This window comes from Trachurus japonicus, chromosome 4 (genome assembly GCF_045865225.1).
Source record: "Trachurus japonicus isolate A0001 chromosome 4, Traja_1.0".
NCBI classification, from domain to species: Eukaryota; Metazoa; Chordata; class Actinopteri; order Carangiformes; family Carangidae; genus Trachurus; species Trachurus japonicus.
In genome coordinates, this window is record NC_140910.1 from 31,193,802 (window position 1) to 31,220,780 (window position 26,979).

General features: G+C 42.5%; 1 protein-coding gene and 2 long non-coding RNA genes across 3 annotated transcripts; 2 read left to right on the top strand and 1 right to left on the bottom strand.

Moving 5' to 3' along the window:
* Positions 1 to 2,640: 2,640 nt before the first annotated feature.
* Positions 2,641 to 4,221, bottom strand: LOC146989211 (uncharacterized). The gene is made up of 4 exons (XR_015035785.1): positions 4,179 to 4,221; positions 3,836 to 3,916; positions 3,610 to 3,725; positions 2,641 to 2,721 (listed from the first exon to the last, which is right to left on the bottom strand). It is a non-coding gene; the product is annotated as an uncharacterized LOC146989211 (long non-coding RNA).
* A 2,955-nt stretch (positions 4,222 to 7,176) lies between these two features.
* On the top strand, positions 7,177 to 24,584 carry LOC146989212 (calcium/calmodulin-dependent protein kinase type IV). The gene is made up of 11 exons (XM_085775180.1): positions 7,177 to 7,303; positions 10,204 to 10,282; positions 10,435 to 10,497; positions 13,124 to 13,206; positions 13,337 to 13,409; positions 16,474 to 16,564; positions 18,460 to 18,534; positions 19,429 to 19,504; positions 20,387 to 20,513; positions 21,384 to 21,536; positions 23,923 to 24,584. Exons 1-11 carry the CDS (start codon positions 7,197 to 7,199, stop codon positions 24,499 to 24,501), a joined length of 1,506 nt encoding a protein of 501 aa, XP_085631306.1. The 5' UTR covers positions 7,177 to 7,196; the 3' UTR covers positions 24,502 to 24,584.
* LOC146989213 (uncharacterized) lies at positions 13,739 to 15,414 on the top strand. Its single transcript, XR_015035786.1, has 3 exons — positions 13,739 to 13,789; positions 14,270 to 14,290; positions 15,007 to 15,414. It is a non-coding gene; the product is annotated as an uncharacterized LOC146989213 (long non-coding RNA).
* Positions 24,585 to 26,979: the final 2,395 nt, after the last annotated feature.

A 26,979-nucleotide genomic window follows, 5' to 3' on the forward strand; every position in this document is an offset into this window, starting at 1 on the left:
CACAAGATCTTAACTTTAAACTGTGTGTGGTGAAATGGTGATTATAGAAAGTTTGCAGTAAATCTGTAGGGGAGACTGTGGTACGCAGCATAGGGCAAGCTGAGCCACCCCTTGTTGCTAGGGAACCATTAAGAAAAATAGAGCATGTGACCAAATATTTAGGAGGACCGAGGAAGGCATCATTTCATGGAATTTGTGACGTAAGAACCACATGGGTTAAACGGTTAGACATCTATGTCCAAAAAAACATTTTTACTCTCGAAAGTGAATTTTTGTCAATCACAAGTTTCATGAGAATTGTGTTTAGACCAAAAGAGATTATTATAAATGTGTAGTATGCATCAGTTGAACCTTTTTAGCTGTGGGAAGTATTAAAGTCAATATGGTAACTGCGGGGTACGTTGTGCCACCTGCCCCATACACTACATGAATGTATTTTTATATTTTTCCTTTTTTTATTTCAGTTGAGAGAGACAGGAAATGGGGAGAGAGAGAGAGAGGGGGGGGGGGGATGACATGCAGGAAAGGACTGCCCGATGCAGGATTCGAACCGGGGCCGCCTGCAGTGAGGACTGTAGCCTCTACATATGCTCACTTGATGCTCCTAAATGAATGTATTTTGTCTTTACTTGTCCTGATTACTAAATCAGGATTCTGGATGTTTATGATTACAGTAAGTACGCTGCTGAAAACAAGCTGCTGTTTATGGTGAGCCATGTATTACTTTAAAAGAGAAAGATGAAGGATTCTTCCCAAGATGCAATGTAATCACAAAACTCCCCAAAGCTCAGTGAGTTGGTGGCTCAGCAGCAGGTCCCTGCAGTTTGTGTTCACCTGCCACCTGGACAGGTGGAATATGAAGTAAAGGGGGAGGTGGGAGCTGGTGGGGGTTGGGGGGGACTCAACTTAGATGCTCCTATGCTCAACTTGCCCAATTCTCCTCTGCATGGTGAATGTGTATATTAAATGGTTCATGTAGCCTACATAAAACCCTGAAAAGATGAGAAGTGTTGGTAGAAGCCCTTGTAATATCTGCACACTAGTACACAGTATTCAACTAAAAACAACAGAAACAACAACCACCACAAGGACAACTTACTTTGGTAATCCTTTGCCCCACAATCTTGGAATAAGGGAAGCTCTACAGGTTTATGTGGACGTCACAGTCTGGAAATGAGTGAAAGTTTGTAAGTTTAGCATAAAAGCACAAAAAGCTAAATTACTGAAATGACTAAAACACTTGTTTTGATAGAGACATCCATGAATGACATGAATACAAATATTAATACTTAGAAAATAATTTGAGCAATTCTTAATGTTAGTGATGCTATCTACATAATGGATGTGTGTGAATGCATATACACCTGCCTGTACATGTGCATCCCTGTATACAAGATCTTGACCCTTGATCAACACTGATTTTCATTCAAGTGTAGTACAGTTGTTAACAGATAAAGTACTAAATAACTTGGAGAGAAGAGTATAGTGTCAGTCAGCTGAAAGTGCTGAAACAGTTACAGTTACCTCTCACTTGATGCCATATGCCTTGGCATAAAGCACAGACAACAAGAATGTCATGGTGGTCAGGTGGCTGTATTCAGGGCAGGCTTCACTTATGTAGGACCAGTACTTGCCAACTACGTCCATACAGAAGACTGGAGGACTTGAGAACATGGGATATGCGAAGATCTCTCCCCTGTAGGATTGCATACAGCATTAATAGCAGTAATTGTTGTACTGATGGTGAAAATATATTAACAGTCACACATAAAGTAGTAAGTAAAATTGCAATTAAACTCTTATTGTCTTCTTTCAAAAAACAAACAAACAAAACAAAACCAAAAGAGCCCAATAGATAGATTCATTCAACTGCTGGGTTTTTGTTAGTCTGTGAAAGTGAGTTAGTGAAACCTTAATCAATTATTCAAGTGTAGTACGGTTGTGAATAGATGAAGTGCAAAATGACTTGTAGAGAAGTATAGTGTGTCAGCTTAAACAGTGAAACATGTTGGTTGCATAGATTTAGGAGAATATAGTTAGGACTATCAACAAGAATAAGAATGTTATTATACGGTACTTGCCTGTACATATTTAGAGCACAAAGAATAATGCCATGATGGCATAACTCTTATATGATACACACCTGCTCATCAAGGCAAATTGAATTATCATTTCATGACCGGAGTCAACAACATTTTGTTGTCAAGGTAACGTGTCGTGAGAGTGCTGTTCCAGTCATGTTTACAGCATCTGGACCCTCACAGACTCTCACACTCTGTCTTAGATCTGACGTCACTTAAGTCAGTGAGCATTCAGGGCTTGAGTCTTTAGGGGGCGGATTGGAACTGGGCCTATAGTGTGGGTCAGCTGATGTGTGGATATACATACATATTTAGAGCACAAAGAATAATGCCATGATGGCATAACTCTTATATGATACACACCTGCTCATCAAGGCTGGAGCTATTCCCCTAGTCCTCCTCGTTGTCCTCGCCTTTGCTGCATTCAGCTGAGACCGACCACAGACGCCCTTTCCTGGTGCATACAAAGACAAAAAGTTTCTAGTGTTATTTTAAAAATAAACTTTCAAGTAGTACAAGAAGTTCAATGAGAATCTATGTGGAAAATACACAAAAGCACTTACTGTACATGCTTGGCCCTCATTTGGAAGTCATCATCATTGCAGAGAAGCACCCGTCAAAGTAGCCCCCTTCCTCAGAGCTGGAGAAAATAAAAAATAAAAACAGTACATTGGTCACACCATGTCCATTTATGTCCATCTCAGTTGAATGAACCCAAACATGTTGCAAAAATGTTGCATTTTGTCATTATTGTGTGTCTCCTGCACCCACTCCCCATTTAACTAACTAACGCAAGCCAAAATAGTTTTGGCTCACTGAAAGATGACGGCAAAAATGGACGCATCTGTCCTTTTGGTTGTTTAACACGGCTGAAAATCATCATCTATTAATGGAGTTTCCGCTCCTGCCCGCTCCCGTTGATTTTTATTCCCGTCCCGTCCCAATCACAGGATTAATAAAACTTTGACTCCCATCCCGCGGGAATCACGTGACCCGTGGGAATTTCCAACAAGTGTCATCCTCTATTCTGCGCACAGCTTGTCCACCTTGAAAGAGCTTATCACCCACTCCATAAAACTCTGGTAAAACGGTGTTCAAACACACTTTGCCAGTCTGTTGACAGAATAATTGAAAATACACTTATATGTAGAATTAAAGGTGGCAATTGTAAATATTGCATAAGCCAGCCCACCCTGGCATACTCCATTTTCTGCCAGCATCCATATGAAGTTTAGGCGAGAGTTCTCAGGTGGTGTTATGTTGCGTGTGTTGGAAATATGATTGGTAAGAGCACCGGTGTGATGCTGCACTGAGCTAATTTAAGGTGGTACTGTGGCTTAAATCAGGCCCTGTGAAAATCACATTCTAAATGAAGTATTATGGTGATGTTGAGGTGTGCAGGCCTACGACTACAACTACTACAGACTTCAGAAAGCTTCTTGGACTGGTACATCCACATAGAAATCCTAACATGATGTTTTTCTACCAAAATAAGAATAATGATGCACAAATTATCACGATCACATACCAAATCCTGGCTCTTGTTCATCAAGCATCTCCACACCGGTCTCCTCAAGGACACAGAGATGATCATCACGTTTTCTCCATCGTGGCAGGTCTGATGCCTTTGTCCTCTTTTTTGACCTAAAAAAAAAACACAATATAATCAAAGTAATGCAGTTAACCACACAGAATTCCTGCACAAATGCATCATAATATCTGATCCCCATGCATGGAATAAGATATTAAATTACCTTTGTGTCAGGCTCTTCGTTTTACTGAGCATCTCATTGAACTCAGCTTCAGCTGTAGCCATTGTAGGTATTATCTGTTACCTGTAAAACAGTGAGAAAAGTACAGTGAGGGCTGGCATGTAGCATTAATGTTAGCCTAGCTATGTTAACGTTAGCCTAATCATTAAAATCTACATCAAACAGTGCAGCTAGTAAAGTCAGCCAGTTTAACAACTTTGATCAACCACATCTGTCAAACTTTGTTTGTGGTTGACGACACTGGCTGGTTTTTGGAGGTAAAATAGCTTTAACTGTTAATTATTTAATCACAATTTTCCATGTTGTTTGTTTAGGCCTACGTTACCTGAACGGGGGCTGCCTGTCGGTGAGACGATGACGGACTTGCCGGAAGCTACGTCAGTCACAATGAAATCAGCTGATCGTTCACTGTAACCATAGCAACGATGGAAATCTGAGCAATCTTCGTAATAACTAACAAACGTACACATTAACTGAATAAATATAACGTTAATGATTAAAATAATGCACCAAACGTTGGCCTACACAATAATGAAAAAAAAAAAATACATTCATAAAATAGCGTTTAAAACAACCACGACATCTGCTTTCATTCAACATATATTTAGAGAGTAAAACATACATTTCTCGCTAGAAATGTCCTCAAACAATGCCAGATATATCCCGAAATGTTGTTTTTATGGCCAGAAAGCTGAATGAACATTTTGTACACTTAACAGGTTCAATTTGCCAAACAAAACATAATTTGAATTCGTTCAACATAGATTTTGAAAGTAAAACACACATTTTTCGTTAGAAATGTCATAAAAAATATGTTGAAATGTTATTTTTGCGGCCAAATTACTGTATAAATATTGTATTATTCGTATGAATACGAATTCAGCTGCAAATGGTACGAGGTTCAGTTATCCAATGGGAGGGGAGCTCACGGCGTCTTTCAGCACCGCGGCCGGATCGGAACAGGAGTGAATGGATGGCTGGAGCACTTGCACTGAGCGTCACATATCGCCGCGGAGGGGATTGCATTAAAATCAATTGAAATCCCTGTGCGTTCAGGTTCCACGCTGAGGGGTACCTTGAGCGTCTGGAAACAACGCGAAAGGGCCCTGACCAAACGTCCGTTTATTACGCCTTGGGAGTGAGACTGTGTTGGACTGACAGTATGTGCAGCAGCCCTCGTGAAGGAAGGTCAGACAATACATGTAGCCTACACGACATAGATGTGTTAAAAAAATCCCATCTGCGCCCCTGCATCCATCCCATAATGTTCCCATCAGTCCTCATCAGGTTCCATTCATTCTTATCTACCTGTGGGTCGTACTCCAAGTCGTCCCATATTGAGCTGTGGCGTTTTCTTCCTGCAGCGACTCTACTTTACTGCAGTTTATCACTGATACCTGGAGTTTTTATTTTTTTATTTAGTTCTTGTTTTTTTGGGGGGAAAATGTAATTTTTATTTCAGTTTCATCTCTTTCTGCTGCAGCCATGTTTGTTTAGTGAACATGTCAATGATAATAATATTAATTTCTAGGTGGAACACCGCCCCCTGCGGGTCAGACACGTTATTGATGATCTCTGATTATGTTTTATATTGATGATAATATTCTTCTCAGATTGACATGACTCGTTAAAGTTGAACCAAGTGACTCTACTCTCATTAAATTAAACTACTGTGGGTTTGAATGACGACATTAGACGTCATTCTAGTATACCTGTATTGTATGACATCACTAATAGTTTAATGCAGGTACCTGTAACTGTAAATCATATAGTTGTTTGTAATAATATATAATATTCCAAGCTTTTTATAGCTTTTCTGTCTTTCATATTTTGTAGTAGCTGCATATAATATCTGATTTCTATTTTAAACTCATAAAAATGTGTTTATTTTTAGGACCATTTGCATTTATGGATGTAATATTTCCTTAAATAAAAAGATTCAACAAAAACAATTCCTTTACCTCAAGTTTCTTTTCATCATAAGTGAGAATTATCTTTCTTTCTTTTTTAAGTTTCAACTTGATGCCTGTCAAAATGTTTAAACATGTCTTCCAGTCCCATCCAAAACAAATAGGTAGCCTATAACGACATTCAAAAAGAAAAAGACAAAAAGACAAATATTTTCCTCCTCCTGTTCATTGATATCTTTAAATTTGGAGATGGCCTGATTGACAGGATAAATTGAATGCATGATTTTAAAAGAAACTTCCTTTATTTATCTTGTTTGTGACACAGTATCTGCTGCTTGAGGTCCTGTGTTTATTATTATGTCACACACACACACACACACACACACACACACACACACACACACTGACATGGTGGGTGAATCCTTGAACACGTGACCAACCATCAGGAAAAAGTCACGAAACGTTATAATGACGTGGTTCCCGTTGGCCAGCTAGGGCTCGTGCAGTGTCGCAGGTTTGATTCCCTCCCCCACCCACTGGACCCAAAAGCCTCCAGATGTTGTCACGCTGGAGTGTCGGTAGATAGATAGGTCGGTCGGTCGGTCGGTCGGTCTGTAGCCTATTTGCAGGCTACGTTTTTTATGTATTTAGGTTATTTCTGTATGTAGGTTGCTGATGGATGGAGACAGAGTGATTGACAGACGCGCTTGTCCAATGGGAGCGCGGCTCGGCTCCTCGTCCGGCGCTGTGATTGGTCGATAGATAGAGAAGAGAAGGGAAGAGAGAGATAGGGGGGGCGTGGCTTTGAGATTACAGCAGCATCCAGCGGACATCTGGAGCAGAGCAGAGCACAGCAGAGTAGAGCCCATCCCGGGAAACACGGAGGAAGCAGCGGAGGAGGAGATGCTGCCTGGTGGGAGGAGCTGCTGCTGCTGCTGCTGCTGCTGCTGCTGCGACACATCTGGACCGGACCGGGAGACAGACAGACAGATGTTGTGTTAGTGGTTGTTTTTGATGTGATGCTGCACCGGGAAGAAGAAGAGGAGCAGGCAGGCAGGCAGGCAGGCGCATCCTCCCGGTCTGGATTAGAGCCCATCAGGATCATGAATCATCCCCCCACTCTCCTCCTGCGCCTCTAATCTGGGTTTTACCGAGCTGGATTTAAATCGGATCTGATCTGGATTACTCTCCATCTTCCTCCTGGTTCTGATCCGCCTCGGGGGGGGGGGGGGGGGGGTTGGTTGGGTTGGTGGGGGCGCATCTGTCCCGGTCTGAACTGGTCCTGGTACCACCGCTGCTGCTGCTGTCATCATCATCATCACCATCTTCTTCCTAGACCATCGGTTCCGGTTTCCTCTGGTTCTGTTTTTTTTGGGGGCGAGTCTGAGTCCGGTTCTGGTTCTGGTGTCGTCATCATCATCATCATCATCATCATGCCGACGTCTCGGCCCGGTTCCGAGCCGGTGGAGTTCTGGGTGGAGGGGTCGAGGCGCGATGGGACGGTGGAGGAGTTCTACACCCTGAGCTCCGAGCTGGGCAGGTCTGGACCCTCAGCACCTCAGCACCTCAACACCTTTAAAAGAACCGAGTCAGAGAGGAGGAGGTCCAGTCAGAACAGAACCAGATCGTTAGATTGATCTATTTAGCCTGTCATTATTAATATTTATTATAGTGTGTCGTTATGATCATTATAAGTGCGTTAGAATGAGATTATAAGGCTACTCCCGTTGTTTACACGTTATAAAGCCTAAATAAACGTAAAGTTATGACATAATATAGGCTACCTATAATAGAATATAAGCAGGCTCACTATTTGGCAAGTTCAATCTGACTAATGAGCTACAGTCATTTGTATATCTGTGAAAAAGAGCCTGAATGCATCACATTATTAAATAGTTACAGTCTAAATAATGATAACATTATTTTAGTTATCATTATTAAGCTAATATTTATTATAGTGAGTCGTTATTATCATTAGCCTATAAGTGCGTTATAATGAGGTTATTACTCCCGTTGTTTACACATTATAAAGCCTAAATAAAGGTAAAGTTATGACAAAATATATATAGCTAATAGATAACATATTGAGCCAGGCTCACTATTTGGCAAGTTTCTGAATAATAAGCTAGCCTACAGTCATTTATATCTGTGAAAAGGAGTCTGACCGCATCACTTTATTAAATAGTTAGCCTAAATAATGATAACATTATTTTATTTATCGTTATTAGGCTAATATTTATTATAGTGTGTCGTTATTATCATTATAAGAGCATTATGAGGTTAATACTCCCGTTGTTTACACGTTATAAAGCCTAAATAAACGTAAAGTGATGACATAATATATAATAGAATATAACATACAGTAGCCTATATATTGATCAAGGCTCACTATTTGGCAAGTTCAATCTGACTAATGAGCTACAGTCATTTATATCTGTGAAAAGGAGTCTGAACGCATCACGTTATTAAATAGTTAGCGTAAATAATGATAACATTATTTTATTTATCATTATTAGGTTAATATTTATTATAGTGTGTCGTTATTATCATTACAAGGGCATTATAATGAGGTTGTTTACACGTTATAAAGCGTAAATGAGGCAAGGCATCTTTATTTATATAGCGCATTTCATACCAAGGAAACTCAATGTGCTTTACATAAAGACAAAACATTAAAAAAAGAAGAAAAAAAAGAGCATAAAACAGCATAAAAACAAAAAACAAAAAAAATAGATGAAGTTTAAAGTTATTAAAAAAAGCTCAGCCATAATCACATAAAAAGAGAAATGTTTTTAATCTGGATTTAAAAGTGCTCACAGTTGGGGCTGATTTCAGTTCTAAATAAACGTAAAGTTATAACATAATATGTAATAGAACATAACATATTGATCCAGTCTCACTATTTGGCAAGTTCAATCTGACTAATGAGCTACAGTCATTTATATCTGTGAAAAGGAGCCTGAACGCATCACGTTATTAATTAGTTATAGTCTAAATAATAATTATAACAAATTAATCGATCATCAGCATCAACAGATCAATGAGGCCTGGGGGGATTAAACTGATCATTAATACAGGATGACTTCCTGTTAATTAGTGGTTAATAACTGATGATTGATTGATTATTAGTCACTGAACAAGCAGGTTCAGGTTTTGGCAGGTGGAGGAAACGGGTAGGAGTGTGAACAGATACATGTGGGCTCACTATTTGGCAGGAAACAGACCACTGGTCCCATTTGTCTTATATGTAACAGCTTTAAAACGATTCATTAAATTAAACCAAGCTAATTAATAAACTAGTTATAATATGAACGGATGAGGTTTTGTATTGATCACTAAATAATCCTTATTTATCTGTAACTGCAGCTCACAGCGTCCAGCCGTGTGTGTGTGTGTGTGTTGTTTCAGTAACAACAACAACAGTAACAGCTGAGCAGGAACAGTGAAATGAAGTCAGTGGTGAATTCAGACGTGAACGAGCCACCAGCCCTGTTACCAGATGACCCGTTACCATGGAGACCAGCTAGTAGTGTGTGTGTGTGTGTGTGTGTGTGTGTGTGTGTGTGTGTGTTGAGGGGGTCTGTTATTCTGCTGGGACAGATGGAAGAAACAGATCCATCTGAAAAGCAGCCACACACACACACACACACACACACTCACTCACTCAGTGTGTTTCATGTTGACTCAACTGTCCCAACGTCCTCTTTTTCTTTCTTCCTCCTGTTTTATTGAAGAGACGTTTGTTATTCATGTAAAACAACACAGTTTTTGGTGTCCTTATGCAGGGAAAAGTGCAAAATCCAACAAAAAACACTTTATTTCGGCATTCCCCTATTCGTTACAGTAGAAAAAGGTGTTTTAATCATTTATTAAAGGGATAGTTCAACATTTTGGCAAATTGGTCCATTGCCATAATCCCTATAGTCATAGCAGTAGGTTCGTTACCTTTAATTGTCGGTGCAAGCTATTTTTAGAACGGCGGAGCAGAGCTGTGAGCTGCTCAGAGCTGCGGTACGGAGGCTAATGGGATTTCTTGGTTTCCCTCATCAAACTCATCAAATACACAATCCAACAACTCCACAACGCTCTGGTGGACAAGTTGTGACCTGCACATTCACCACGCTATGAGATAATAACACAACGTTACCAGACAGAGTTGTTTTAGAGGGAAATACAGAGACTGCTTGATGAACTGTCCCCGACGGGAATTCGCATCAGCGGTTTTGCATGAATTTCCCTCTAAAACAACTCTGTCTGGTAACGTTGTGTTATTATCTCATAGCGTGGTGAATGTGCAGGTCAGAACTTGTCCACCAGAGCGTTGTGGAGTTGTTGGATTGTGTATTTGATGAGTTTGATGAGGGAAACCCAAGAAATCCCAGCAGCTCGTGGCTCAGATGTTGTGAGGTCGTCGTCGTCACCTGTGCTGTTTCCTTCCAGGGGAGCGACGTCCATCGTTTATCGCTGTGAAGAGAAACAGACCCAGAAACCCTTCGCCGTCAAAGTCCTCAAGAAAACGGTCAGTGCTGTGAAACCTGAGGTTACAACCGTTTCCTATACTGTCTCTACAGACTAAACCTTTCTCTGACGACAAACAGTTCAAACCAGTGTTGGGTTTTTTATCTGTCTCATGGACCAGCTGAAACACCTGAGCTGTTTGTTCTGTTTCAGATCGACAAGAAAATCGTTCGTACTGAGATCGGAGTGCTGCTGCGTCTCTCCCACCCAAACATTGTGAGTATCGCCCTAACCCTGCCCTCATGAACTTATCGTGAACTCACTATTTCCTGTTTGCTGTTTCCTGTTTCCTGTGGCGTTGAGCTCCGAGTCGCCACGAAGTCCAGGAGGTTCTGGTTTCATCTGATCAATGTTCTCAACACTGAATTTTTTCACTTGTTTATGACAAATCTTCTTTGGTCTGTCATCCCGTCCAAATACGGGATACCACCCACTAAAAACACCCATGATGCTCAGCTTCTGTTACCATGGAGACCAGAGTCCAGTCCACAGAGGCAGTAGCATGGAGGAGAAGAAGTAGGTCCGACACTGTCGAACAAAACCGGACGTACTTAGAGGATCGAGAGGAGGAACATCTTGAAGAAAACCTTTCGTGGACCAGATGGTGGAGGACTGAGGTTCTTCAGACGAGTTCCCTCAAGATCAAACTACTCCGCTTTGATGTTCTGGTGTTTTATTGACAAACTTTTTGGTCTTCTCCATCTCCAGAGGTCTCTAGACTCTTGGTCATCAGAGTCCTTCTCCTGTCCAGAAGGTCCTCAGCTTCTCCTTTAGGGGGTTTGAGTCTTTTGAGGGTGTTTTCAGCCCTACCTGGTTCGTTTGGAGAAGTTGTTCAGAAACAGGAAGCATTTAACGCCAAAGATGGGATGTTTGGTTCCAATGTGAATACAGCAATCGTGCTGGGCAGAGATTGCCAAGAAGAAGGAGGATGGTCTCATCTCAGCTCGGCTCGCTTCCATTCGAGCCCTGGAGAAAGTTCGCATACAGTGAAAATGTAGTCGACTCGTGATGATCATTGGTTCCCAACGGGCTTAGGGTAGGACGATTCGGGCTGAAAATATACACAATTGACTTTGATTGGGTCAAGTCGGCTTCAAGTGCAGTTCGGACCGGGTTGCATTTTAATTTTGAGGCCCATTGAGACCTGTATTTCATGTTTTTTTGTTGAGTAACCTTCTCCTCCTCCTTTTGAGTAAAATTTCTGACCAATGATCAAACAGTTGGCATCTGTTTACAACTTTGGACCAAATGGGACTGTTACCATGTGAACACAAACGAGCCCAAACGAAAAATGCAACAATTGTATCGTTTTAGCCTCTTGAATCAGAACAAAGCAAACGAGCCGCATGTCTGAATAGAATAGAATAGAATAGAATAGTCTTTATTGTCACTGTACACAAATTGGACAATGAAATTGGTGAGGCATCCCCCCCAGTGCACTTAAAACTACTTCAAAACAACCACTCCTATGCCTATTGATAAAAAAAATAACAAAATGAAAGATAAATATATAAATCAGGAATAGGGACACACGCATATTGCACCGTTAGTTAGAAAGTGGTCCCTTATTGCACTTAAAGAGTCTAATCACCACGGGTAAAAGCTGTCTTTGAAAAGGTTTGTTCGGCATCCTTAGAGTTGAGGATCTGGATTCTTCTAAACTCGGACAAACCTTTTTATTCTGAAACATTTCAGATCAGATCAGAGTCAGTTTTACTCTTTAAGGTCGACCTTCTTTTTCTCCTGGACAGAGCTCACCGTCCTGCTCAGCTCTTCTTCTCAGGAAGGTCGTCTCAACTTCAGTAACCGGATGTTTCTGTTCTCAGCTTCGTCCTTTCAGGCAGGTCAGGTCTTTGAGGGTCAACCTTTCTCTTCAGGTTCTTCAACCTCTCAACTGCAGCTTTCACATGAAGCTTCACTTTAGTTCTCTGGTTCCTTCACTGAAGATCTTTGTTCCTGTCCGTTCGTAGATGTTCTTCATTAGCGATTGATCTCCTTCACTCTCACAGCCTCCATATTTGTCTATAGACCGAATCACCTCGTTGTCTACTTCCGGGTAGAAAACCAGCATGTAATTTGAATGAGAACAATAGTAATGAACGAGAGTTGAGCTATATATCATATTTTTCACGCCCTATCACCGTTTAGACAAATCTGAAATGATTGAAGAAACATTACTGTTTCTGTGTGTGTGTTTTGTGTTGCTATGTGTTGTATTTATTCAGTTTGGGGGAATCACGGTGTCTAGAAAGCATCAGTATCTCAGCTGACAGGGACAGCTAACGGCAGCAGCTAAGCTAACAGCGGTAGCTAAGCTAACAGCAGGACGTCAGCTGTTAAAACCCTCCCGTTGTGGGACACGACATGAAACTACTCCAGTTAGCTCAGTCATGTTGTAACTCAGATATCCGCTGGAGAAAATATTTTTTCATGGACCGTTTATTGAGTCACTGAGTTATTAAAGTTAAATAGGTAGCTAACCGTTAGCCCGGCTAATCTATGATAACCATGACTAATTACAAAAACGTGCACACAGACATAGTAATGTTTGTCCAATCATTGGTTTTATAGACTTTACAAACATCAGATTAGTCTAAATGGTGATGTAGTAGTGACATGAAAAATGAGATAAATATAGCGAAACTCTCGTCCGTCACTATTGTTCTCATGCTGGTTTTCTACCCGGAAGTAGTTGTAAACAACAAGGAGATTTGTTCTATAGCTAAGGAAGAGAACATGTCCTAATGAACCTGAGTCTTTACCTGGCTTCACCCACACTGACCCAGGACCAGCTCTAACCACCTTCTTCTTATTCCTCCTCTTTTTCTTCTCGGTGGTTCAGATCCAGCTGAAGGAGATCTTTGAGACGGACACCGACATCGCTCTGGTGTTGGAGCTGGTGACTGGAGGAGAGCTGTTCGACAGGTACACACATACACATTCACACACATATACACACATATACAAACATGCACACACAGAAAGTCCTGCTCTGTGATTGGCTGTCAGGTGTGTTCCAGTGGTGAGGTCACGTTGTGGCGTTGTGTCGTTCCAGGATCGTGGAGCGAGGCTACTACAGCGAGAGAGACGCGGCCCACGTCATCAAACAGATCCTGGAGGCTGTGGCGGTGAGACGTTCACTGTCTGCTCTGTGTGTCAGGAAAACACAGCTCTAACATTCAGCTGTTAGTTCAGTTCAGTTTGAACGAGAGAAGAGAGAGACGATGAGGAAGATGAGGAAGTTTTGGTTGTAGGTGTAGTTACTGTGGTTGCAGGTGTAGTTTTGGTTGCAGGTGTAGTTACTGTGGTTGCAGGTGTAGTTTTAGTTGCAGCTGATGCACATGGTCACCTGATAAAACTTGTTTCAAATATGACGATCAGTGATCAGTGATCAATGATCAATGATCAAGGGAGAAGAAGGGAGGAGGAGGACGATCCAACTGAACTGGTGTCTTTTTGGTTTCAGGTGTAGTTACTATGGTTGCAGGTGTAGTTACTATGGTTGCAGGTTTTGGTTGCACGTGTAGTTACTTTGGTTGCAGGTGTAGTTACTTTGGTTGCACGTGTAGTTACTGTGGTTGCAGGTGTAGTTACTTTGGTTGCAGGTGTAGTTACTATGGTTGCAGGTGTAGTTACTGTGGTTGCAGGTGTAGTTACTTTGGTTGCAGGTGTAGTTGCTATGGTTGCAAGTTAGTTACTTTGGTTGCAGGTGTAGTTTTGGTTGCAGGTGTAGTTACTGTGGTTGCAGGTGTAGTTACTTTGGTTGCAGGTGTAGTTACTTTGGTTGCAGGTGTAGTTGCTATGGTTGCAGGTGTAGTTACTTTGGTTGAAGGTATAGTTTTGGTTGCAGGTGTAGTTACTTTGGTAGGTATAGTTACTATGGTTGAAGGGTTAGTTTTGGTTGCAGGTGTAGTTACTTTGGTTGCAGGTGTAGTTACTTTGGTTGCAGGTGTAGTTACTTTGGTTGCAGGTGTAGTTTTGGTTGCAGGTGTAGTTACTATGGTTGCAGGTGTAGTTACTGTGGTTGCAGGTGTAGTTACTGTGGTTGCAGGTGTAGTTACTGTGGTTGCAGGTGTAGTTACTGTGGTTGCAGGTGTAGTTACTGTGGTTGCAGGTGTTCTTTTAGTTGCAGGTGTAGTTACTTTGGTTGCAGGTGTAGTTGCTTTGGTTGCAGGTGTAGTTACTGTGGTTGCAGGTGTAGTTTTAGTTGCAGGTATAGTTACTTTGGTTGCAGGCGTAGATCAGAATCAAAATTGTATTTGTCATTGTACAGCAGTACAACGAAATTAAAAGCTAAAACCTTAAAGTGCCATCACATAAAAGACAGACAAACAATAAGCAATAACAATAACAGCAACCAGTTTCGACATTCAGTTATTCAACGTATAAAAAGACAGTATAAAAAGATAAATAAAATAGGTGTTAGCAATAAATAAGTAAATAAATAAATAACTATCATGTATGTGTATGTGAAAATAATGATATGTTGTCAGTCACTTTTTCCGTTCAGTAGTGTGATGGTTTTGGGATAAAAACTGTTTTTCAGTCTATTTGTTCTGGACTTGATGCACCTGTAGCGTTACTTTGGTTGCAGGCATAGTTATAATGGTTGCAACAAGTGTAGTTTTGGTTGCAGGTGTAGTTACTATAGTTGCAGATGTTGTTTCTGTGGCTGCAGATGTAGTTACTATGGCTACAGGTGTACCGTAGTTACGATGGTGTCAGTAGATGTTAACCCTGGCAGCGGTGTTGTCGCTCACAGCAGTACGTCTCTTATGTAACAGCAGGTTCCATCCTGCTGCTGAACAGATTAAAGCCAGAGAGGATTAATACACACACACACACACACACACACACACACACACATACACACAGGCGTATGTTTTTCTATGTGTTAAATGTAGGTCAGTTCTAGTGTGTGTGTGTAAGGAAAACAGTACAGTTGTATTTGCTGTGTCAGATGGGCGTGTGCGTGTTTATGTGTATGTGTGGTGTTAATCTGCAGCACAGAAACAGAAACATCCCGCTGCCCCTGAACACATCAATATCATTTTACAGCTGTGTTTGGCAACATGAGGACGAGTTTGTTCATCTGGTTGAACCGCACCTGTCACCGTCCTTTGAGAGCCACAAAGTAAGAGAGGAGGCTCTGAGCCAATCAGAAGAGAGGAGGCCCTGAACCTCTCTTCGGATTGGCTGACTGTTTTCTGAGTGATCAAATAACAACAGAGCAGATTTCAGAATAAAACACTCAGAGAAACCAAATCCTGCAGAGTATTGGATGGATGTTTGGGTCCAGGTGGTGGTGAGGGGGCGGGGCTTTGTTGTGACATCACAAAGTGACAGGAAGTCCTGACGGCTGGTTTTAAGGCTCAGTTTCTGAATACAGGCTGTGTGCATTTCTCTGTGGACTGAGGCTTTGATACTTTCACAGTATTAATATAGAACCTAGAGCTGCTTTATAATCACATTACACATGGACATCTACCTTTATACTGTATGGAGCTTTAACACAAACATCTACCTTTATACTGTATGGAGCTTTAACACAAACATCTACCTTTATACTGTATGGAGCTTTAAACAAACATCTACCTTTATTTTGAAGGAGCTTTAATACAAACATCTACCTTTATTTTGAAGGAGCTTTAATACAAACATCTACCTTTATTTTGAAGGAGCTTTAACACAAACATCTACCTTTATACTGTATGGAGCTTTAATACAAACATCTACCTTTATTTTGAAGGAGCTTTAACACAAACATCTACCTTTATTTTGAAGGAGCTTTAACACAAACATCTACCTTTATTTTGAAGGAGCTTTATACTGTATGAAGCTTTAACACAACCATCTACCTTTTATTTTGAAGGAGCTTTAATACAAACATCTACCTTTATTTTGAAGGAGCTTTAACACAAACGAAACCAAGAAACAGAGGAATTGTCTCTGGTTGTAGTTTCTGATCTGAGAACAGTGAGTGTTCGGGAGCAGCAGGGGATTCTGGGAGCTGCAGGAGCCGCCATCTGTCCCTTCGCTGTCCCTCTGTTCCTCGGTCTCTGTGCCAAGTCCAACCACCAGCAGCTCCGTCCTCATGTTGTGTTGTGCAGCCTGCGGGGGGCGCCGTGGAGTTAAAGTGGGGGAGTTCCTCTAATATATGTGTGTGTTTGTGTTTGTGTGTGTGTGTTCCAGTACCTCCATGAGAATGGCGTGGTGCATCGTGACCTGAAACCTGAGAACCTGCTGTACGCCGACTTGTCGCTGGACGCTCCGCTCAAGATCGGTAACAAAACCAAAGACGGTTTATAAACCAAGACCTTCCATGACGAGTTATAGAGAGCCGAAGTGGAAGCAGCCCCATGGGTCCTCAATTCGAAAAAAGTCTCCATACGAATGAATGGGAGTCCAAGTTTTATTTCGTGATCCGAAATTTAAAACATCACGTTTCTAAATCAGCAGTTTGTTGTAAAACTATTGTAAAATAAAATTCCGAAGAGTCCAGAAAGACTACAGGTGGCGTAGGTGACGTCACCACATGGCGTCCTTTCTTTCCCGTGTCAGTTGGTGACGTGTTTTTTGTGGGACACCAGATCTGTAGTCCGCAGAGCGTCGTCACACTAAATACATTCTTCTGTTGTCGTTTTACGATAAACTGCTGATTTCTCTTCATGAAACGTGATGTTTTAAACAGGTAGAGGACATATTTTTTTGTCATGGCGCAATTCAATCGGATCACGAAATAAAACTTGGACTCCCGTTCATTCTTATGGAGACTTTTTTTCGAATTGAGGACCCATGGGGCTGCTTCCGCTTCGGCTCTCTATAGCTTCCTGTATGATGTCACTAGGCTTCTGCTCGGCCACGCCCCTTTAGGGAGACCAGAGGCAGCATAGAGCAGGGGTTCTCAACTAGTCTCACTCTGGAATCCACATTTTCCCATGGTCATTAAGTCGTGACCCACTTTTATGGAATTCAAACCAAGAATTTTTTTTTAAAGCCTTTAAAAACTCATTCTGCTCTTTATTGAGCAAAGTGCATTTCAATGATATATTTGACTTCTAATGCATACTTCAGAGCATATTCACAAAAGTGAATAAATATCAAATTGCACAAAATAAAGACCCACAAAACAAAACAAGGTATTTTCACTGCATTCAGGCCACATTAATAAGAAACTGATATCTTTGCATTCAGAGCCGGTGCATATTCTCATTTGCCCAGGTCATAGTATTTCAAAGGAGGTTAAATCGAAAGCAATTGGACTTAGTTATTTGTCTAGGAAATAACAAAGTCCAGTTGCTTTCGATTTAACCTCCTTTGAAATTTGCATTCAGAGCAAATGGAGCAAATAATAAGAAACTGAGGAGGACCATTACAACTGCATGTGTTCACGTGTCTCGTGTGCCTTTCAAAATAAGTTATTTTTCAAAATAAAAGACATGTCCAACATCAGATGTGCATTAAATATTATTTACTTTTTTGACCAGCTGTCCGCGACCCATCCAGAACGGGTCTACGACCCACTTTTGGGTCCCGACCCACCAGTTGAGAACCACTGGCATAGAGTGTATTGACTCCAATGGGACAATTGAACGTGAACACAGATTATGGTCGAGTCTTTCTCCCCACGGTCACTGAAGTAAATTTTGGACTCATTTTTCACAAGCCACATCTCTTCTGGACAGTTTGACACAAAAATGGCAACTTTCAGACGGACACATCAGGAGAAAATCCACTTTGTTCAAGACCTGTCTCTGTCTCTACGACACACTCTCGCCAGATTTGGCACAGATCTCCTAGGCAACGTCAAACAAACGGCCGCGCAAACTCCCATGAAAATGATTTAAATTATTTTTGTCATGCTAAATATGACTGTTAGTAGTGTAAATATTTAATGTTATCATAAGAAAATATAAATATCTCACTTTCATCTACCTACAAATTGTATAAATCCACACACACGTTCACAGACGAGGTGGGGTGACGGTTGGCCACGCCCATTTAGAGAGACAGGAAGTGAAACCGTTTCTATCATTGGAGCAGCCACTCATGGAGGATCTTTCCATATATTGAATATCTTTGACAAAACCTCAGTGTGTTTGAATGTGAAACTTTATTGATGTTCAGGAGGCAGACAAACAGACTCTAATGAGGTTTTCTGATGTTCTGCTCTCACAGCCGACTTCGGTCTGTCCAAGATCATCGACGACCAGGTGACCATGAAGACCGTCTGTGGGACTCCAGGCTACTGTGGTGCGTTCACTGACATCACCTGCTGCTGAATACACTCAAGTATCTGTAGTGTAGTAGCCTATCTGTGGTACATAGAGCAGTATATGTACTATAAAGTATAGTATCTGTAGTACATGTACTATATAGTGTAGTATCTGTAGTACATGTACTATATAGTGTAGTATCTGTAGTACATGTGCTATATAGTTTGATATATAGTTTAATATCTGTTGTATAAAGTCTACTCTATAGTGTAGTATCTGTAGTATAAAGTGTAGTATCTGTGGTGCATTGAGTAGTATATGTACTATAAAGTGTAGTATCTGTAGTACATGTATTATATAGTTTAATATCTGTAGTGTATAGAGTAGCACATGTACTCTATAGTGTAGTATCTGGATTACATGGAGTAGTAAATGTACTATAAAGTGTAGTTTCTGTAGTACACATGTACTATAAAGTGTAGCATCTGTAGTACATAGAGTAGTACATGTACTATAAAGTGTAGTTTCTGTTGTACATGTACTAGTGTAGTATCTGGAGTATATAGAGTAGTAAATGTACTATAAAGTGTAGCATCCGTAAGATATAGAATAGTAAATGTACTATAAAGTGTAGTATCTGTAGTACATAGATTAGTGCATGAACTATATAGTGTAATATCCGTAGTAAATAGAGTAGTACATGTACTATATAGTGTAGTATCTGTGCTATAAAGTGTAGTATCTGTAGTATATAGCCTACAGTATTTGTGTTTGCGTACGGTGATGTGTTCAGTGACCTGTGTAGCTGTGTCGTGTGCTGCCCGGCAGCAGCAGCAGCAGCAGCAGTCGTGATGTGTTCAGGGTCGCTGCTGCTCAGTGGGATTTCTCAGTGAGTGTGTGGCCACCTGCTCTAACAGCCGCTCTGTCTCAGCTCCAGAGATCCTGAGAGGAAACGCCTACGGCCCCGAGGTCGACATGTGGTCGGTGGGAGTCATCCTCTACATCCTGTGAGTCCATGAACGCCTCGCGCCTGTCCACACACACACACACACACACACACACACGCACACACACACACACGTCCATCTGTCCCCTGATGGTCAGTGAAGTTGTCGCTGCCTCCTGTTACCTGTTCGTGGTCATGTGAAATAACTTAGTACATTGATTTAATCAATATGAGACATTATTAATATCATATTATATGAATATTTATATCACTATTATAATACATTATAGTTAATATGTTAGTTGATTATGTGGAATAGTTTGGCCGAAAACATTAGAAATAGTAAGTGAGTTTAAAAGAAAGTTTAAACAACAGATGTTTGATGTGTACAGTAGGGAAGATGGGGGTGGTTAAATGAAATGAAATTAAATAAATACATAAATAATATAGGACAAATGTAGGACTGTTGAGGGAGTTCACAGTGTTTTTTGTTTGTTTGCTTGCTTGTTTTTTATTTTACTTATTTGTTGTTACGTATGTCTTGATGGTGTCTTTATGTGGGGAATGGAAATTTAAAAGCTTCGTCCATCCCCTTTTCAGACCAGGTGTTGTTGTTTTCTAACTGTGCTGTTGCTGTATTGGTATGTTGGTGTCTGTAGTTTGTACTGTCTGGTTGCTGTGGTCTGGTGTGAAATAAACACTATTTGATTATTTTATTCTATAGTATATAAAATATGTTATAAATTATATAATTCCCTCATTTCCTGTTGTGTTTTTTGTTAATTGACAAAACTGTTGGAATCTGTTAACTTTTCTGTTTTTCTTTTTTTCTTAAAAATAGTGTAAAAATAGTGTTTTTTTTAAACAAAATTAATAAAAACATATGAAAAGTAATTAAAAAGTATTTCAGGACTGGATAACTGATCACTTATGAATTATTTAGGCTGTGTGGCTTCGAGCCGTTCTTCGACCCACGGGGCGACCAGTACATGTACAGCAGGATCCTCAACTGTGACTACGAGTTCGTGTCTCCGTGGTGGGACGACGTTTCCCTCAACGCCAAGGACCTGGTGAGTGACTGCTCTGCTCCATCCCATAATATGTCAGTACATGTTGTCGCTTATCTACATGGTCACAGACCTTCTCCACCCTGCACAGTTTGATTGAATTTGAGACTTTGACCAGTAACTGATGTGTTGGCCATAATCCCTATAGTCATAGCAGTAGGTTCGTCACCTTTAATTGTCGGTGCAAGCTATTTTTAGAACGGCGGAGCAGAGCTGTGAGCTGCTCAGAGCTACGCTACAGAGGCTCATTATGGGATTTCTTGGTTTCCCTCATCAAACTCATCAAATACACAATCCAACAACTCCACAACGCTCTGGTGGACAAGTTGTGACCTGCACATTCACCACGCTATGAGATAATAACACAACGTTACCAGACAGAGTTGTTTTAGAGGGAAATTCATGTAAAACAGCTGATGCGTGTTGCCTTCAGGGACAGTTTTTCATCAAGCAGTCTCTGTATTTCCCTCTAAAACAACTCTGTGTGGTAACGCTCTGTTATTATCTCATAGCGTGGTGAATGTGCAGATCACAACTTGTCCACCAGAGCGTTGTGGAGTTGTTGGATTGTGTATTTGATGAGTTTGATGAGGGGAAACCAAGACATCCCATGAGCCTCCGTAGCGTAGCTCTGAGCAGCTCACGACTCTGCTCCGCCGTTCTAAAAATAGCTTGAACCGACAGTTAAATGTAACAAACCTACTTCTAAAACTATAGGGATTATGGCAATGGGCCAGTTTGCCAAAATGTTGAAATATCCATAAAGCACCGGTTCGGGCACCGTTTAAGCACCAGCACCGTTTCAAAAATACAGAATTGGATAAAACCTAAACGATACCCATCCCTAGTGTCCTGGTCCTGGTCTGTCTGCAGGTCAGTAAGCTGATCGTCCTGGACCCTCAGAAGCGGCTCAGTGTGCGTGAGGCTCTGCAGCACCCGTGGGTTCTGGGTAAAGCCGCTCGCTTCTCGCACATGGACACGACCCAGAGGAAACTACAGGAGTTCAACGCTCGACGCAAACTCAAGGTCAGAGGTCACCCGAGTGTGTCGGTGGAAAGAGTGTGTGTTGAAAATTTGGCTACTGAAAAATCTAAACTGCACCCACACTGAATTTGAATCTTAAGTCATGGGACATTCTGTATTGTCATGTGTACTTAATGTATCTGATATTTGTATTATGCTTACATAATTACATCTGTGTATGCTAACATGTGCAATAACACCGGCACACACGTCTGTGGGCCGGATTTACTAAGATCTCAGATAGCGGGCGCTATATTGTTTGCGCCCGCTATAATATTGCGAGTTTGGTTAGTGCACGCAAAACAGCTGATCTACTAAGAGTAACACGCTAAATGAAAACACGTGCAAACCGCAATATGTAAATGAGGGTTTTGCGCGTGGAAATCGTTTCCGCCATGGAGAGAGTGGACAGAGAGCTGGACGGACGAAGGGACAGAATGACATTTGATCCGATGCATACAATGACAGCATGTGTGATCATCTATCTCGCGCTCTGTTTAGATAAATAAACACAAATCGCTACAGGGCCCAACTCGTCATATAGTGACAAACAGGCAGCAGCTGCAGCGACAATCACACACCTATAATATGTGTGTGCCGCCCATGATCCAGGGGATTAATAGAGAGCTCAGGTGGGACACACGGATCTAAACGCTCTGACCACTCTGACCACGCTCTGTGAAGGCAGCGGTGACGTGTCTCAGTCCGGGACCGGGACTGAGAGACGGAGCTGAGCAGCCAGGTGAGAGGAGAGGAGAGGAGAGGAGAGGAGAGGAGAGGAGCGCACTGCAGAACAGACGTGCCCCGTGCGTAACGGCGCGTAAATGACTTTTAACACGGCTGAAAAACTGTTACAGAATTACCCAGACGTGAGGAAATGCAGAGATGTAAGATCATGGGGCTCTGACAGGTATCAAATCAATAAACGCATACGTTTTGGCAAAGTTGTATCAGTTAGTACATGGTTTTCAGACGTGGTAAATAAAGACGCAAAAACAGCCACCGCAATCTCTTCCTGGTTTGGTAAATCACATTGCACACGCTAAATAAATCTATTTGCATCTACTCCTCCCAGTATTTAGCACGTTCTGGTTGAAACGCCCATATTTACATATGCATCAAGGTAAACACGCTAAATGGATCGCACGTGCTATTCTGCCCGTGTGAGGGACGCAATCCTCGGTGCGTCCGGTTAGTAGATCAGGTTCCACATGTGTTTGCGCGTGCAATCACGTTTGCACACGTTTTAATACACGCAAACCTTTAGTAAATCCGGCCCTGTGTGTACAAAATATGTGCAATTGGGCAACGTGCAATATCCATTCAGCATCTTATAACTCTAGCACTTTAGCACTTTAGCACTTAAGCACTTAAATCACTTTAGCACTCTAGCACTTTACCATTCAATGGTCACTTTATTCTCATTCTTGGTCTGTCATGAGTCATTGTCTGTCTATGATGTACTGTACCTGTCACTTTTATTGTTATCGTACTTTTCTTTTTTTTTTAACCTTTTTACTGTTATCTCTGTATTATTAATTACAATGTTAAACATCAACCTGCCGAGGGACAAAGGATGGAAATTAGCTGATGCTATCCACCACTTTCCGGAGAATGACACTGGGTGTCACCATGACACTCCATTCCACCGTTACTGTATTGTTGATAGCATAGACTGGTTGATAGACATCGGCCGTGATGACTTTATTTATAATCATCACGTAATTTTAATGAGAACAATACGGACGAGATTTTAGCTACATGTCACATTTTCACGTCACTATATCACCGTTGTGACTACTCTGATGTTTATAAAACGAATTGTTGAACAAACATTTTAGATTAGCTGGGCTAACCGCTAGCTGTTAGCCGTTAGCAGTGTCAATAAACAATAACTCAATAAACGGCCCATGAAAAAAATATTTTTTCCAGCGGATATCCTAGTTACAACATGACTGAGCTAACTGGAGTAGTTTCATGTCGTGTCCGTCAATGGGAGTGTTTTGACAGCTGATGTCCTGATGTTAGTTTGCTGCTGCTGTTAGCTGTCAGCAGCAGCAAAGCTAACAACTACGACAACCATGACTAATTACAAAAACGTGCACACAGAAATAGTAGCCTAATGTTTGTTCAATAATTTGTTTTATAGACTTAACAAACATCAGATTTAGTCAAAACGGTTTTGGCAGCCCGGAGCCATTTGGTACCTACACCGGTGGCTAACGCTACCAGTTAGCCGCTCGCTAGAATGCTACTAAAACCGACTTCACACAATGGATCATGGGAAAATAAAGTGGTAGATAAGTGTCCATTGATATGTACTGTCCCCTCATTTTTTATAATCAAAGTTGACATGATTGTGTGTGTTTTAACGTGTGTGTGTCCACAGGCGGCCATGAAGGCGGTCGTTGCCACCAGTCGGATGCACGAGAGTTCGCGGCGCCGCACCGACAGCTGTGAGATCCCGGGCTCCGGAACGTCGCGGCAGAGCAGCATGCAGCAGGACCCGCCCCCTGACACCACAGGCTCCGCCCCCGACGACAAAGAGGCCACGCCCCCCGACCAACAGCCACCTGAGGAGGCGGTGGCAGCGGCAGCGGAGGAGGAAGAGGAGTCAAAGTCCACAGAGCAAGGAGCGCTGCCCAGCCCCTCCTCCCCACCACGCAGCCCCAAACCCCCTGGCTGTGATGTCACGCCCACAGGCCCCGCCCCCACCAGACCGCCGCTGAGAGCCGACGGGCCGCGGCAGACGTCCGTCGTCCCCAAAACCACCGCTGCCGTGTTGGTCCAGACCCGGCTTCCGCAGAAAAGCTGCTCCGTGGTCGAGCACGCCTCCCGGGGGGTCGAGGCCACACCCACTTTGGCCGCGCTGGCCACTTTGGCCACGCCCCCGAGCCCAAACAGCCTCAGCAACGGCTTCACCTCGGGGGCGGAGCCGGCCGGTAAGACCACCGCCCACTGCCAGTGATTGATCACCTGATTGAAACAAAAGAAAAGACCGAAGTCTTCTCACACACTGAGCTTCATTTACTGGACCAAAGTCACACAGCAGCGTCTCACCTTGGTCACTTAGGTCACATGACCTCAGACCAGATGTTTGGACAGATGATGTTGAACTGCATGTTTTTTTTCTCTGGAAGAAGGAAGAAGAGTTCGTCCCACATCTGGTTTCAGCTGTTGTTCCTTCCAAAAATCAGCGTGTTTACAAACAAAAACAACAAAAGAGTTTTATGGGTGGAGTCACAGTGGGACACACAGAGGCTAACCAGGCTAAAAAGAAGCTAACACAGCTGATGAGGCTAGCATGGCTAATTGGGCTAACGTGGCTAAAGAAGTTAACCAGGCTAACACATCTAATGAGGCTAACACGGCTAAAGAAGCTAACCAGGCTAACATGGCTAATGAGGCTAACACGGCTAAAGAAGCTAACTAGGCGAACACATCTGATGAGGCTAACATGCTAATGCAGCTAACCAGGCTAACACATCTAATGAGCCTAATACCAGGCTAAAGAAGCTAACCAGTCTAAATGGCTCCCACAGAGTCGTGCGCACTGTCCGCGGACGTTTGAGGTTTCATAGTCAAGCGTATGGGTGTCACATTTAAAACAGGTCGATGTGAAGATTTCCCGGCGAGCAGTCTATTGTGTGACACCGAGTACGCGTACGCGGAGTCCGCACAGTCATAAAAACTGAGCTTTGCGCGGCCGGGTCCGGCGGATGTCCGCTTTGGTTCCGCATCGCTTAGACACGGACGTCCGCGGAATCAAGTACGTCCGAGTATGTGGGGGCCTTAACACATCTAATGAGGCTAACACAGCTAATGAGTCTAACACGGCTAAAGAAGCTAACCAGGATAATGTGGCTAATGAGGCTAACACATCTAATGAGGATAATATGGCTAAAGAAGCTAACCAGACTAGTGAGGCTAACATGGCTAATGATGCTAACCCAGAGAAGCTGGGCTCAGCCACAGTCTCACTGTGGATTTGTCCTGCAGCTGCTTCCTGTGAGGGAGGGGTCACCTGAGTCCAGGTGAGACATTTAGTCCTCGTTAGCTAATGCCTCGTTAGCTAACACCCTCGTTAGCCTCTCCTGTGTTCGTCTCCTCTGGTCTTGAACCGGTTTTTCTCCAGTCTGTGATCGTCCTGGTCTGGTCTGGTCCTCTGTGGGACATCGTCTCATCATCATCAGTTGGGGTCACACAGATGTGGGTCCATCACCTCCAGATGTGGTGGCTTTGGTTCATCTGTTGTCATGACAACGTCAGTCCTGGGTCCTGATGTGGGACGGACGGACGGACGGAGACTCATCTTGATCTCGTCCTGTTCTTCTCCTGGTTCAGACAGATTCAGAGACTTTCCCTCAGGACGGAGCTGATTGATTGTATTTTATTAAACTTTATTAACGCAGCAGACATGGACACTGAGGAAGAGGAGGAGGAGGAGGTGAGGGAGGTCCTTCTTCTGCTTTGTTTTTTAACCTTTCTACTCTGCTGTCGTCCGTAGCGTAGCTTAGCTCCGTCTTTAGCCTCCAGCTGATTATCATGTTGTGTTCGTGAGCTTCTAGTAAATCGTAGCGTTGCTTCCACCTGATCAGCTGTGAGCAGGAGGACTTCCTGTTTACACTGTACATAGTTTGGTTTTTAGAAGGATCGTCGTCGTCGTCGTCCAGAACCAGAGACCCGGACTCTGAACCACACGTCTACCTCTCTCTGTACGGGGGCTTCCAGACCACAACCACAACCACACCCACCACTACAGATTCACCTGTTAGACGCAAACCGACAGTACGGTGGCCCGGACGGACCAATCAGGGCCCGGTCACGGTCCAGATGTTCAGACAGGACGCTCTTCTCCGAGGATCTGACCTCAGATCAGTGATGTTTCACTTCTGTTGGAATACCGTTGTGCAGTTTCTTATCTGACCATGACAGCCGACACTCAGCCGACCCGGTTTGTGTCTGCTGAGTTTTTTGTCCCTGAAGATAAAACGCCTCCAAACACACATGAACTGTGGAGCCGCCACTTAAAGGGACAACGAGGAGTTTTCTCCGTAGGCAGAACGAAAAATTCCGCGACAATAAAAAAGTCTCATATTAATGTGGATGAATCTGTTACCCACACTTGTTAATGGCTCCATTTTCGATAAATATATCGTTTTGTCTCTATCGTTATTTTGTTATTAGTGGTGGCGGAAATTCTTTACTTTCGGTTTCGTGGCGAGTCATGAGAATAACGCCACCGAATCGCCATTTATGGTCGGAACTACGACGGTATGTGATCGTCTTCCAACCTCTGACTTTAATTCTTGATGAATGAAAACATGAGTCTGTCTTGCGCCGGTCAAAGAATTCCACGGTGCGCGGAGGCTCATAAATGTAGTGTGAAAACGCTTCGCTTTTCCAAAACTCCTCGTTGTCCCTTTAAACTGGTTCAGACCGGTTT